Source organism: Coenobita brevimanus, chromosome 64 (genome assembly GCF_032717465.1).
Source record: "Coenobita brevimanus isolate Jiangsu-jjx chromosome 64, ASM3271746v2, whole genome shotgun sequence".
In the NCBI taxonomy this organism is placed as follows: Eukaryota; Metazoa; Arthropoda; class Malacostraca; order Decapoda; family Coenobitidae; genus Coenobita; species Coenobita brevimanus.
In genome coordinates this window covers 10,236,011-10,248,760 of record NC_137017.1, presented here as the reverse complement: position 1 = coordinate 10,248,760, position 12,750 = coordinate 10,236,011, and the positions used below count along the sequence as shown (strand labels likewise).

At 40.7% G+C, this 12,750-nt stretch overlaps 1 protein-coding gene across 5 annotated transcripts in view; it reads left to right on the top strand.

Moving 5' to 3' along the window:
- Positions 1–12,213, top strand: part of Men-b (NADP-dependent malic enzyme b, mitochondrial) — an 89,659-nt gene extending 77,446 nt beyond the window's left edge. For 4 of the 5 annotated variants that reach the window (XM_080276190.1, XM_080276192.1, XM_080276193.1 and 1 more), the window contains one exon: positions 9,347–12,213. In XM_080276190.1, the coding sequence (XP_080132316.1) occupies positions 9,347–9,492 (146 nt within the window). In that variant the 3' untranslated portion in view covers positions 9,493–12,213. The remainder of the gene's footprint in view (positions 1–9,346) is intronic. The other variant, XM_080276191.1, reaches the window with a different exon arrangement.
- The last annotated feature ends 537 nt before the right edge of the window (positions 12,214–12,750 follow it).

Below are 12,750 nucleotides of genomic sequence, written 5' to 3'. Positions count from 1 at the left end.
AAATTTTTGATGCCTGGTGGTTTAGTGGGTAATTATGGCGCTCCAGTTGAATTGAGCCGGTGAAGGTTTATATCTAAGGGGCGGTTGGGGTTTACTGCTCTCGTAATGCCACTCAGGGATGAGTGAGGCTGGTCACTGTCATCTTAAATGTCAGGACCAACTTGCCTAGCCCTGGGCTCTTATGCTTCTCATGGGGCAATGTAGGATTGGATGATGATTTTATATTATATAAATATATATATATATATATATATAAGTAATCTTTCCATTATGCGACGTAATAGAGCCAAAGGCATGTCCGGAAAGTGGGCCTGTCCAGATAGTGGGCCCCTGCCTCCTGGACTTGTACTTATGGACCCTAGCCCAGCCTAACTTTGAAAGCCACCTTGATAACTCCCTACTGGACATGCATAGCACCTATTTAAGACCCTATTCACACAAATAAGGGACATAAAGCATGAAATAAATGAAAAGGAACCAGAGAATGAGGAATTAGAAGTGAGTATGGAAAATATCTAGCAGTGTACAGGGTACTTACAGCACATCTGTGGCCACCCCCTCTAAGGCTCTGGCAGTTGTGAAAATGCTCTTGAAGCATGTTCAGTAATTCAGTGTTGTGCCACACTTAATTTTTTGCACAGTGAGTTATAATTGTTTAACACTGCACATTCTGTTCTTAATTGCACCACGCCAGTTTCAACCACCAGTTTGCACTCCACACTTAATCCTTTGCACTCTAAATTCTAATTTCTTAACACTGCACAATACTGTAAATTCCCATGTGGTCTAGTGGCGAGGTGTTGCAGTTTATTCACTGTTCGTTCACAAAAACGTGCACGTGCAGCATCCACCACAATGAGCATCTACTCACGATGGTAGTTAGGCAGTAACTGGGGAGGGGAGGGACAGCAGGGGGCTGGTGGCCGTGCGTAAACACAGCTGTTCCGTGCTGCGCGCCAGGTTCAAATTACAGTTGGGAAAAATTAAGATTTTTTTATTTTTTTTTATTTTTTGTTTTTTTGGCCATTCTTGGGTTTCAAGGCCCAGGCCCAAAATGTCTGGGTAGTGGGGTGTCTGGTTATTGGGCATCCGGATAATAAAGGGATTACTGTATATATATATATATATATATATATATATATATATATATATATGTATATATATATATATATATATATATATATATTATATTATATATATATATATATATATATATATATATATATATATATATATATATATATATATACATACTACATCTATCTATCTATCTATCAATAGCCCGATGCCCTAATCCCGCAAAGGGCGGCCGCAGACAAAACGCCTCTAAGTCACTCTGTCACCCACCATTTGACTGCCCTTTCCCCAGCTCACTCCCCACTCCCTCATATACCTCTTAACTCCATCCCTTCATCTCATCCTCAGTCTCCCTCTCTCTCTGCCTCCCTCTCCCTCTGCCTCCCTCCACCTCACCTACATACACCTTCTTAGTTAGTCATTCATTCTCCATTCTCTCCATATGTCCAAACCACCTCAGTGTATGTATATTACATACATACATATCGTTTTTGTTTTTAAAGGCTCCAACATGCTTGCATGTGTCAGCCTTGGTCACCTAATGGCGGCTCTCCACGCTGCACGATCCATTGCAGCCTCCCTGTTCAGTCCCTTAACCCTGAGGTCACACTTAATGACCTCATCCCATGTCTTTCTCGGTCTACCCTTCATAACCCCACCCCCAATATTAACACTTCTCACCTTCCTCACCCAATTATCATCCCCCATCCTCTCCACATGTCCAAACCATCTCAATCTACCCTTCCTCCTCACAACACCAATACACTCCAGTCCCATCCTACCTCTCAACTCTTCCATCGTAAACCCAGCCCCTCCAGGCCTTGGACGCAGGGATGCACTGCACATCCACCTAATCATTGTCATTTCTGTACGTCTGAGCCAGCGAATATCTTCCTCCTTCACTGCCCAGGTCTCGCTACCATACAGTATTACACTCCTAACACATGCTGCATACAAAGACCCCTTAGCACATAGGGAGAGTCCTCTCAATGTTAGGAGAGGCAAGAGCTCCCTGAACTTTTTCCAACCACTTCTCACCCTAGCCACAGAGCTAGCTCCAGCCCCACCTCCAGCACACAACATGTCTCCCAAATAACAAAACTCTTCCACACACTCAAGAGATTCACCAGCAAGTTCAATCCTTTCACGTCTGACAATCTCCACCTGCTCACCCCGACACGCCGTACACATCAAATCAGCATTATCTCTCAGTCTACCTCTGATACCACTACATCTCTTATGCACCCATTTATCACACACACCACACTAGATGGAATTACTTCCCACGCCCTTGTGGCAAACTGCACAAGGGTGGCCGTAGACACACACACACACACACACAGTATTTCCTCATTTTTCGCGGGTTGGATGTTCTGCCAAAACCTCGTGAAATGTGGAACGTTGAAGTGTGAAGAATCAATGGGAAAAATAGAGGAGCGTTCTGGTGGGATGTACCTACCCTATCAGAAAGTACTATAACACCAAACAGGCCCTATCCCAAATTAAATGAGTGTGTACTAATGCTAAAACAGCATAACACAGTAAACATGTACCTGAAAAGACATTAAAACTGTTATAAAGAGCTGCAGCACCAAAAATCCTTACCAAAAATAGTAAAGACTAGCTTGAGTGGCAGGTGAAGGTGTATTGAGGGTGGATGGGCTAGTTCCCGATGTCACTAACCAAGGAAAAACTGCCACTTTTCACCAGATTATTTAATTTTCGACATCAAAGTCGGTCAGCTAAACCCCAGTTATTTTATGTGCCCTCTTTTTCACTAAAAGGAAGGGATAAATTTTAACAACATTATTATACTCACTGCTACAAGGAAGAGAGGCTGTAATATAGTCAAATGGAATAAAAAATTGGTGGGCTGAGTCTACCATCTCTTATTATTCTTTCCTTCCTTAAATATTGATAAGCTTTATTTTACATCCATTTCAATTATTTGTCCATCAGAACAAAAATAAATAGTGTTACGAGAAACATGTAACGATTCTTCATTAAGAAATAGTAGCACAACACAGCTGAAGATCATATGTTACGATCATAAACAATAACACACTCACATGTACCTACTGCCCTGCTGGACCTGCTGCATAAAGATCATGGAAAACTGTTACATAGAAAAATGAACAGTGCATAGACTGAGCATCGATATGCATCATCTGTTGAGTATTGACTGCCGGCTGGGAGTGTCGAAGTGTGGGGAAACTAGCAAAATGTGAAACAATGTGGAAACTTTTTCCTAGCGCAAAAAACGAGGAAATAGTGTGTATATATATATATATATATATATATATATATATTCATTCATCATCTAATCCGTTATATATATACAGCAATCCCTGTACTATCTGGATGCCCACTATCCGGACTCCCCGCTTACCGGACATTTTGGGCCTGGGCCTTTGGGAAAAAAAAAAAAAAAAGAGGTACATTGAAATTGGCACGCAGCGCCGAACAGTTGTGCTTATGCTCACTCCTTGCTTCCCCCATCCCTCCCCAGTTACCACCTAACTACCGTCCTGACTAGACAATCATTCAGTGGATGCCGCACGTGCTTGTTTTGGTGAATAAACTTTTTTTTTTTTTTTTTTTTTTTTTTTTTTTTTATGTGACCGACTCTGGGCATAGGCTTCACAGCCTGCTATCAAGGCCCAGTAGTCCTCCTATTTACCGCACACCTCTACATGTCACCACTTCGGCGCTAACACCCATCGTCCATATTGAATACATGCTAGGGCTGTCTCATATAGGACTGGTGTATTGGTATTAGCGGGTTAAACTGCAATACCTTGCTACTAGACCACATGGGAATTTACAGTACTGTGCAGTGTTATGAAATTAGAATTCAGAGTGCAAAGATTAAGTACAGAGTGTAAACTGGCATGGTGCAATCAAGAACAGAATGTGCAGTGTTAAACAGTTATAACTCATTGTGCAAAGGATGAAGTGCAGCACAACACTAGATTACTGTACATGCTTCAAGAGCATTTTCACCACTGCCAGAGCCTTAGAGGAGGCGAGTTAAGATTCGTAATGAACGGCCACAGATGTGTTGTAAGTACCCTGTACACTGCTAAAAATTTACCATTCTCACTTCTGATTCCTCATTCTCTGGTTCTTTTTCACATATTTCATACTTTCTGTCCCTTACTTGTGCGAATAGGATCTTAAATAGGTGCTATGTATGTCCAGTAGAGAGTTATGTAGGTGTTCTTCAGAGTTAGGCTGCATTAGGGTCAGTAAGTACCAGTCCAGGAGGCTGGGGCCTACTATCCAGACGGACCCACTTTCCGGACTTGCCTTTGGCTCTATTACATCGGATAGTGGAGGGATTACTTATATATGTATATATATAATCATCATCATCATCATCATCAGCCATTCTGGTTCACTGCAGGACCGGCCTGTCCCAACTGAAGCAGGGACGATACAGCCAATTTATCTCTACCCAGTGGCTTAGGCTGTCTGGTAGAGACTGTATGGAGGGTGAGAAGTGCTTGTGAGTGTGATTGTAGTGTTGTAGTGGCTTTGGATGTGTGTGTAGTCTGTGAACCAAGTGTAATCGGCCCGCCTTATTCCGATTGGGTGCAAGTATACCATAGTCGCAGCGCACGACCCTGAGGTTGATATTATCGTACCCTGGCAACCTACCATTCAAAAGTGTGTCCGATTTCGTATCATATTATACACGAATCATGTTATTATGCATGAATATATTATACTCGAATACAGTAGGTTTGCACAGTGCGCGTCGTCACAGTGCGTGATTTGCATTGTGCGCGAGTGACCAAAAATCATAACCAAAAACCCTTGAATGCGCGAGTTTACCGCACAGAACGCGAGGCAGAGGCAAGGAGTGGCTCAAAAATGCCATTTTATATTAGTGCGCGACCACCCCTCACACAGCACGTCACGTGTCGTCATGTTGATGCGCAGAAATTTCCAGGCATTCTACTGTGCAGCTTGGGGTACAAGGGAGCAGGCGCGCCATAACAGTCCTGGCTCGTGCACTGTGCGGATCCGCTCTCTACAGCTAACCTGTCGTGTACAACATGTGGTGTTTTTTGTGCTGCTCCATCCTTGCCTGTGGGGAGTGCGGTGCTGTAAGTGTTGCCGCGCCTCAGAACCCCTGTTATTTGAGGTCATCAGGCTTGTTGTTCACTGTTGTTAAGGTGACTACTGATATTTTTGGTATTGTAGCTACAGCTTTAGTCCAATGTCTGAAAAATATGACCTTTATTATGTCTCTAAGGGCCAAAAAATGTCCACGTATGAGGGGGTACTGCCCATATGTAATTATTCCCATAAGATTATGTATTCCCAGTATGCGAATTCCCAGTGCGCGAGGTCGTGAACCGCCCAATCTCTCGCATACTGTGCGAGCCTACTGTATTATTATACACGAACATATTATACACAAATCACATGCGTCTCATATTATACACGAAATCGGACACACTGTTTAGAGGTAGGTTGCCAGGGCATGATAATAACCACCTATGAGTTGCGCATCACGACTATAGTATGTGACACTGGTTCAACCACAGCACCCCTTGTGTCCGCCAAAGTACAAGTGGCTTGGTAAACGTTTTCCTAAAGTTTTTACAACTCTGGCAGGAGGCGAACCCGCGCTCACCAGCGATATATTTATATGTATGTGTGTGTGTATATATATATATATATATATATATATATATATATACAGTCGGCGCAATGGAAGTCTGGACCCTCTAATTCGCACCATGTATTTGGTAGGGTCCAAGAAATATTGTAGGAAAATTCCTGTAGTCGGTGGATTTTTTTCTGGTGGCTTCTAGCAACTTTACAGGCTTGCCATCATATGTTGTGAGATTATTAGCTCAGTGCCTGCCTGACTTTGGATGGGAGAGCACGTCAGATTTTCTTGTCCTGCCTGGCCCTTGTTAATTTCAAAGCTCTCGTTTTCACACCCTACTCTGCCTTTGTGTATCATTGGAGATGGGTCTGAAGCCACTAACTGATGTAGGAAATGCCCGAATTTTAACTCTGAGAGAGGAAAATGTAAAAATTAAGGAGAGGCTTCAGTGCAGCAGTACGGCTGGGGATCTTGAAGTCTTTCTGAAGTCAATACTGTATGGTTCTTTCAGACACATCTTTCAGCAATTCTGGGCACATATCTTTCAGCTGTCTAGCAGTCAAATGTGGGTCTTTTATCACAGCTTGCTTCAGTAACCTGTCTGTAGTTGGTGATGTCTTCCTTTTAGGGGGGAGGCGGTGGCTCAATCGGTAGAAAGGTGGCCTGCAGTCCTAACGGACCCAGGTTCGAATCCCGGCTGGGGCAGGGAACAGTTTAAGGATTTGAATTTCATTAAAATCAGGCTTTACTGATCTACCAGAAGACCCGCCGACATGTCGTAAAAATACCCCCGCTAATACCAATACACCAGTCCTGTATGAGACGGCCCTAGCATGTATTCAATATGGACGGTAGGTGTTAGCGCCGAAGTGGTGACATGTAGAGGTGTATGGTATGTAGGAGGACTGCTGGGCCTTGATAGCAGGCTGTGAAGCCTATGCCCAGAGTCGGACATATTAAAAAAAAAAAATAAAAAACAAAAAAAAAAAAAGGTCCTAGCCTGTCCTTATGTTGGGGAATTGTGTTTTTTGGCAGGTGGTGGGCAGTAGCGAGGAGTGCCATAACGGTAGATTTTTGTCGCCCAGTTCGAATACAAATATCCTTAATTTTTACATTTTCCTCTCTCATAGTTAAAATTCGGGCTTTTTCTACATCAGTTAATGGCTTGGGATCCATCTCCAATTATTCACTAAGGCAGAGGAGGGTGTGAAAATGAGAGCTTTGAAATTAACAAGTGCCAGGCAGGACAAGAAAATCTGACATGCTTTCCCATCCAAAATCAGGCAGGCACTGAGCTCATAATCTCACAGCATTTGGTGGTAAGCCTATAAAGTTACTAGAAGCCACCAGAAAAAAATCCACCAACTATAGGAATTTTCCTACAGTATTTCTTGGACCCTACCAAATATATGGTGCGAATTAGAGGGTCCAGACTTCCATTGCGCCGACTGTATATATTCATTCATCATCTAATCCAATGTCAACTTCATTCCTCCACCTCATCCTCAGTCTCCCCCTTCCTCTCCATCCCTTCACCCCACCTACATACACCCACTTAGTCTTTCATTCTCCATTCTTTCCACATTTCCAAACCATCTCAGTGTATATATATATATATATATATATATATATATATATACAGTATATATATATATATATATATATATATATATATATATATATATATATATATATATATATATATATATATATATATATATATATATATATACAGTATATATATATATATATATATATATATATATATATATATATATATATATATATATATATACAGTATATATATATATATATATATACAGTATATATATATATATATATAATATTTGTGGTAGGTGGGAGCGCTCACCATCCACTCACTCGATGTAGTGCTGCTCTCGGATGTCTGCCCTTTCCTCTCCATCCTTCTTTCCTTCCATTCTCTTCTGTCTTTCTTTCCTCCATTCTTTCCTTGTCCTTAGGCCTACGGGTGACTTAACACTCCCTCTTCTGTCTTTCTTTCCTTCATTCTTTCCTCTTCCTTCAGCCTATGGGTGACTCTACACTGAGTGACAAGCCAAATGGTTTCCTGTACACCAGGAAAGCATTTACTACGTTGGGTGGTAACCATATAACCAGATTTTGGCGCCTGGTGGTTTTACTGGGTACTTGTTGCACTCCAGTCGGATTGAGCTGGTGAAGGTTTATATCCAAGGGATGGTTGGGGTTGATTGCTCATGTAATACCACTCAGGGATGAGTGAGGCTGGTCACTCTCATCTTAAATGTCGGGACCAACTGCCTAGCCCCAAGCTCCTATGCTCCTCATGGGGCAATGTAGGATTGGATGATGGATGGATGGATGGATATATATAATATATATATCTATCCATATATTATATATATATATATATATATATATATATATATATTCATCATCTAATCCAGTGTTGTCCCATGAGGAGTGTAGGAGCCTGATGCTAGGCAAGTTGGTCCTGACATTAAATATGAGAGTGACCAGCCTCACCCATCACTGGATAGTGTTACATGAGCAGTAAACCCAACCAACCCTTGGATATAAACCTTCACTGGCTCAGTCCGACTGGAGTGCCTTAATTGCCCACTAATCCACTAAGTGCCATAATTTAGTTACCACCCAGCTTAGTAAACGGTTTTCTGGCGTACAGGAAATCGTTTTGTTTGCCACTGTGTAGAGTCACCCGTAGAGAGAAAGAAGGGGAAAGAATGAAAGAGAGACAGACAGAAGAGGAAGGATAGAAAGAAGGAAGGAAGAGAGGAAAAGGCAGAGACCCAAGAGCAGCACTATATATATATACTGTATATGGAGCCTCTGCGGTACAGTGGTAGAGTGTGCGTTTTCGTACGCTGAAGAACGAGGTTCGCGCCCCGCCAGGGTAATAAACATTGGAAGCGTTCTCCTGGCCACGTACTACTTTGACGGACACCAAGGGTGCTGTGGTTGAACCAGTGTCACATGCTATAAAGTATGTTTGCACCCAGTCAGCCTGCACATGCCGATTACAATTGGTTCACAGACTACACACACATCCAAAGCCACTCCAACACTACAATTACACTTACAAGCACTTCTCACCCTACATACAATCTCTACTAGACAGCCTAAGCCACTTGGTAGAGATACATTGGCTGTATCGTCCCCACTTCTGTAGGGACAGGCTGGTCCGGCAGTGGATACTCAAACGGCTGATGATGATGATGATGATGATATACATATACGGTATATATATATATATATATATATATATATGTAATAAGACAGATAGACAGACAGGCAGATAGATAGGTATATGTATATATAATCATAGCATAGCTTATCAGTGACAAGATGTACTTGTATGTTTGTATAGCATTTTTTAGAAATGTGTCCCCATAATTGTAGAATCGCAGTTATACACTAGTTGTTGAAAATTTGCATAGACCGTCACATCTTTTTGTGGAATACCTCCTTTATTTTCACATTTTTCTTGAATGGATCCTTGGCATTAAGAGAGGGACTTAGCTTACGCATTTTTTTCTGGAGGTTGTTATATGTAAACTTGTCCTCCGAGGTTTTGCATGATTAATCCATGTTGTGGAATATACTGACAGTGTGTGTGTTTTCCAGGGATTGCCTCAACATACCCAGAGCCAAAGGACATCACTCGGTTCATCACTGACCAGCAGTACAACTATGACTACGACATCCACTCTGCCTTGCCCAAGACCTGGGCGTGGCCCGATCTCTCCACATTCAACCCAAAGCAGCAGTGATAAAGGAAAGGGAATATCTCAAAGTAGCAGTGATAAGAATAGAGGGAATATATCAAAGTAACATTGATAAGGGCAAAAACAGTAACCCAAAGCAGCAGTGATAGGGAAAGAATTAATATCCAAAAGTAGCTGTGATGAGATAGAGTTACCATCTCAAAGCAACAGTGATAATGAAAGACTACATATCCCAAAGTAGCCGTGAAAGGAGGAGAATCAATAATCCAAAGTAATAGTGATAAGGACAAAGTTACTGTCCCAAAGCAGCAATGATATGAATAGAGTCAATAACAGAAAGCAGTGATATAGTTATAATCCTAAAGAAGCAGTTATTATCCCAAAGAACCAGTGATATGGATAGAGTTAATATCCCAAATAGAAGTGATGAGGATAAAAGAAGAGGCAGTATCTTAGAGTAAGAGTGATACAGATTGATGTAATATCTCAAAGCAGCAGTGACAGGAATAGAGGAAATATCTCAGAGCAGCAGTAATTAGAATAGTTAATATCCCAGAGTAGCAGTGATAAGGACAGAATCAATATTGCAAGCTGGAAAACCAATGGCAATAATATTACACATGTGAAATTTTAGCTGAGGAGCTGCACAACCAATTACAGAAATATTCGTGTAAATATATGGCACAGCTGACAAAATACTTATGAGAATAGGGTTTAGAAGGAGGGAAGGAGTCAGAGATTGTCACTTTAGTAATACTTTTGCTATCTTATGACTATACAGTTCAACATAGGACAGATTTTTTTCAGATGCAAGGGTAATATTTAGGTTTAAAAAAGCCCATCAGATCATTAATCTTAAACAAAGTTTTGAAAAAAATGCTTGTTAGCAGCAAGAATAAAGTAAAAGGTTGCCCAGATTCAACATGTTAAGGTATGTCCAAATACAGTAAGACATCAGTCCGTTGAGCACATTGTAAAGTTCAGAAGTCTTCTAATCATTATATAATCATCAACAGTTTCATTGCAGTTGTCAGCTGTAGTCTACTAGATTTTTTTTTATATGTGTACTAGAACTAATCAGCTTACAATTATCACTTGTCATTATTTGGTGTACTGTATACTGTACTGCTTTGCAGCTGTAGGAACACTATAGGGAAACCAACACTGAAAGTGAATTCATGTTGAAAAACAAAAGTAATCATCATGAATGAGAAGTGAATAAAGTATTACTAAGCACTTAAATAATAAATCATGAAGATTAACAAGGTTAGGGAAATGGTTTCTGAAGCCAAACTGTTCTTAAAGTAGTGTAATTTGAAGTTCTGTATCCAGTAAGTTCAGTTATTTATTTTTTGTCCTGAGTAAAATAGTTTCTTCGATGAGAACATATGTATTGCTTTTGGTTGTTCATTATTCAGTTGTAACAAAACTAATGTAATATGATTACATCCATTCCTGAGAGGTATTAGTTGGAGGCTAAGGACACAATTTATGACAAATGTTAGTATTTATTTTCTCTCTTTAACAAACTCTTATATCAGATAGGAACACTTCAGTATTGTTTAGGATATGGTCATGTGCAACACAAGTCCTCTCTAACTCCTGTGTTACTTAAAGAAGTTTCTGCCTTTGTTTTGCCTTGAGGCCACCATCCTGAATCAGGCTATTTACCTATATATACAGGTATATGGAATAGGTGCAGAAAGCCCTCATTATGTCTCCTTTTTTCACATCCTGCTGTGCTGTTGAGTCCATGGTAAGTTGAAGAAAAGTTGCCTGTTCAAGATCCATTGCTTCCTGATTTACCAGTTTTCCCCAGGGTACAGTATCAGTTGTATGAATAAAAGTTGTGATATTTTTAATCTTTTACCGTGTTCATATTGAGGACTGCTTTTCACGCTTAACTGTAGTTGGTAAGTCATCAGCACATTTTCAAAAAACTCTAAGCTGGTTTTCATCATTGTTGTCATTTGGTCCTAGGTACATCTGGACGAGGACCCAGTAGACTGCAGGCTGAAGCTGCCCTTTTTCTGCAGTCCATCACCCTCCATCTGGAGGATAGGGAGTGGCATTTGTACAATTGGGTAGCTCTGCCATCTGATTCTATCCATTTCACCACTTGGAGGTGCTCCTGTCCAGCACCCATTTTCATCATAAAAAGCCAAATTCATCTCCAGTTCATGTCAACAATTTGTCCTCACATTGATTGTCACTTGAGATAAGAGCTTATCCAACTGCTCCTCTGTTTCTATGCATGTCCATTTGATCTCATCTTAAGGAATATGGCTGTATCATCCTTGAGTTTCTTTCACATGCAGTAGCTTATATGGAACGTATATATTTTACTACTCATGAGAGGTAACTTCTAATATTTTTCCAGCGTGTGTGTGTGTGTGTGTGTGTGGGTAAAGTAAAAATTGCTGTGTCATCATACTTGCAACTTTTTATACCAGTGTATAAAGGCATGTTAGGCTTGTAGGACTAAACTCCATGTCAGATGGACTTGAGCTACCTATAACGTGGAGAGGAGGAAGTGCATAAGTAAGGCATTCACAGTGAACAGAAACTGGTGTGATAAAAGAAGTATATATATATATATATATATATATATATATATTTTTAACTTTTTTTTTTTTTTTTTTTTGCACATGGTGATATCAGAGCATGATTATCTGAATAACCCAACTATTAATACCTGTTTCTAAGATGTAAGTATATTTCTTTATAATGTAAACTTGTAGATACTGAAGTAAAATGTGTAAGTCTTTAGAATGTGTTTTATATAAAAACTTATTGTTGCTGTTGCCCCAGGTTCAGCTGGACATAAACCTGTTGGACTGTAGGCTGAAGTTGCCCGTCTCCTTCAGTCCTCCACCATTTTCTGGGGCAGGGAAAGAGTTCAGGGATATTCGTATAATCAGGCCACAGAGAGGCACATTGAGATGTGGGTGGAGGTTTTGGTCCCGGATGGATGTTGCTTTAGCATCTCTCCACCCACTCAACAAGGGCACCATAGGAAGTATCACCCCATTATTTGGTAAAGTGGTTTCCACCTGGCACTATAAATGGTTTCCTTGGTTATAGGAAATGATTAGGCTTCGTATGGTACTGTACGGAGCTATCTGAAGTGGAAAGAAGAGTAACAAATACAGTAACAGGAAGGATGGAAGAAAATAGGTAAAAACAAAGGGAGATGGAAAAGGACAATGAACGTGAAGGAAGCAGTTCGCAGCATTACACTGAGTGGTGGTAGGTGGCCATTGATAAGTCAGATGATTATTTGAATGTAACTCATTTGGCCAT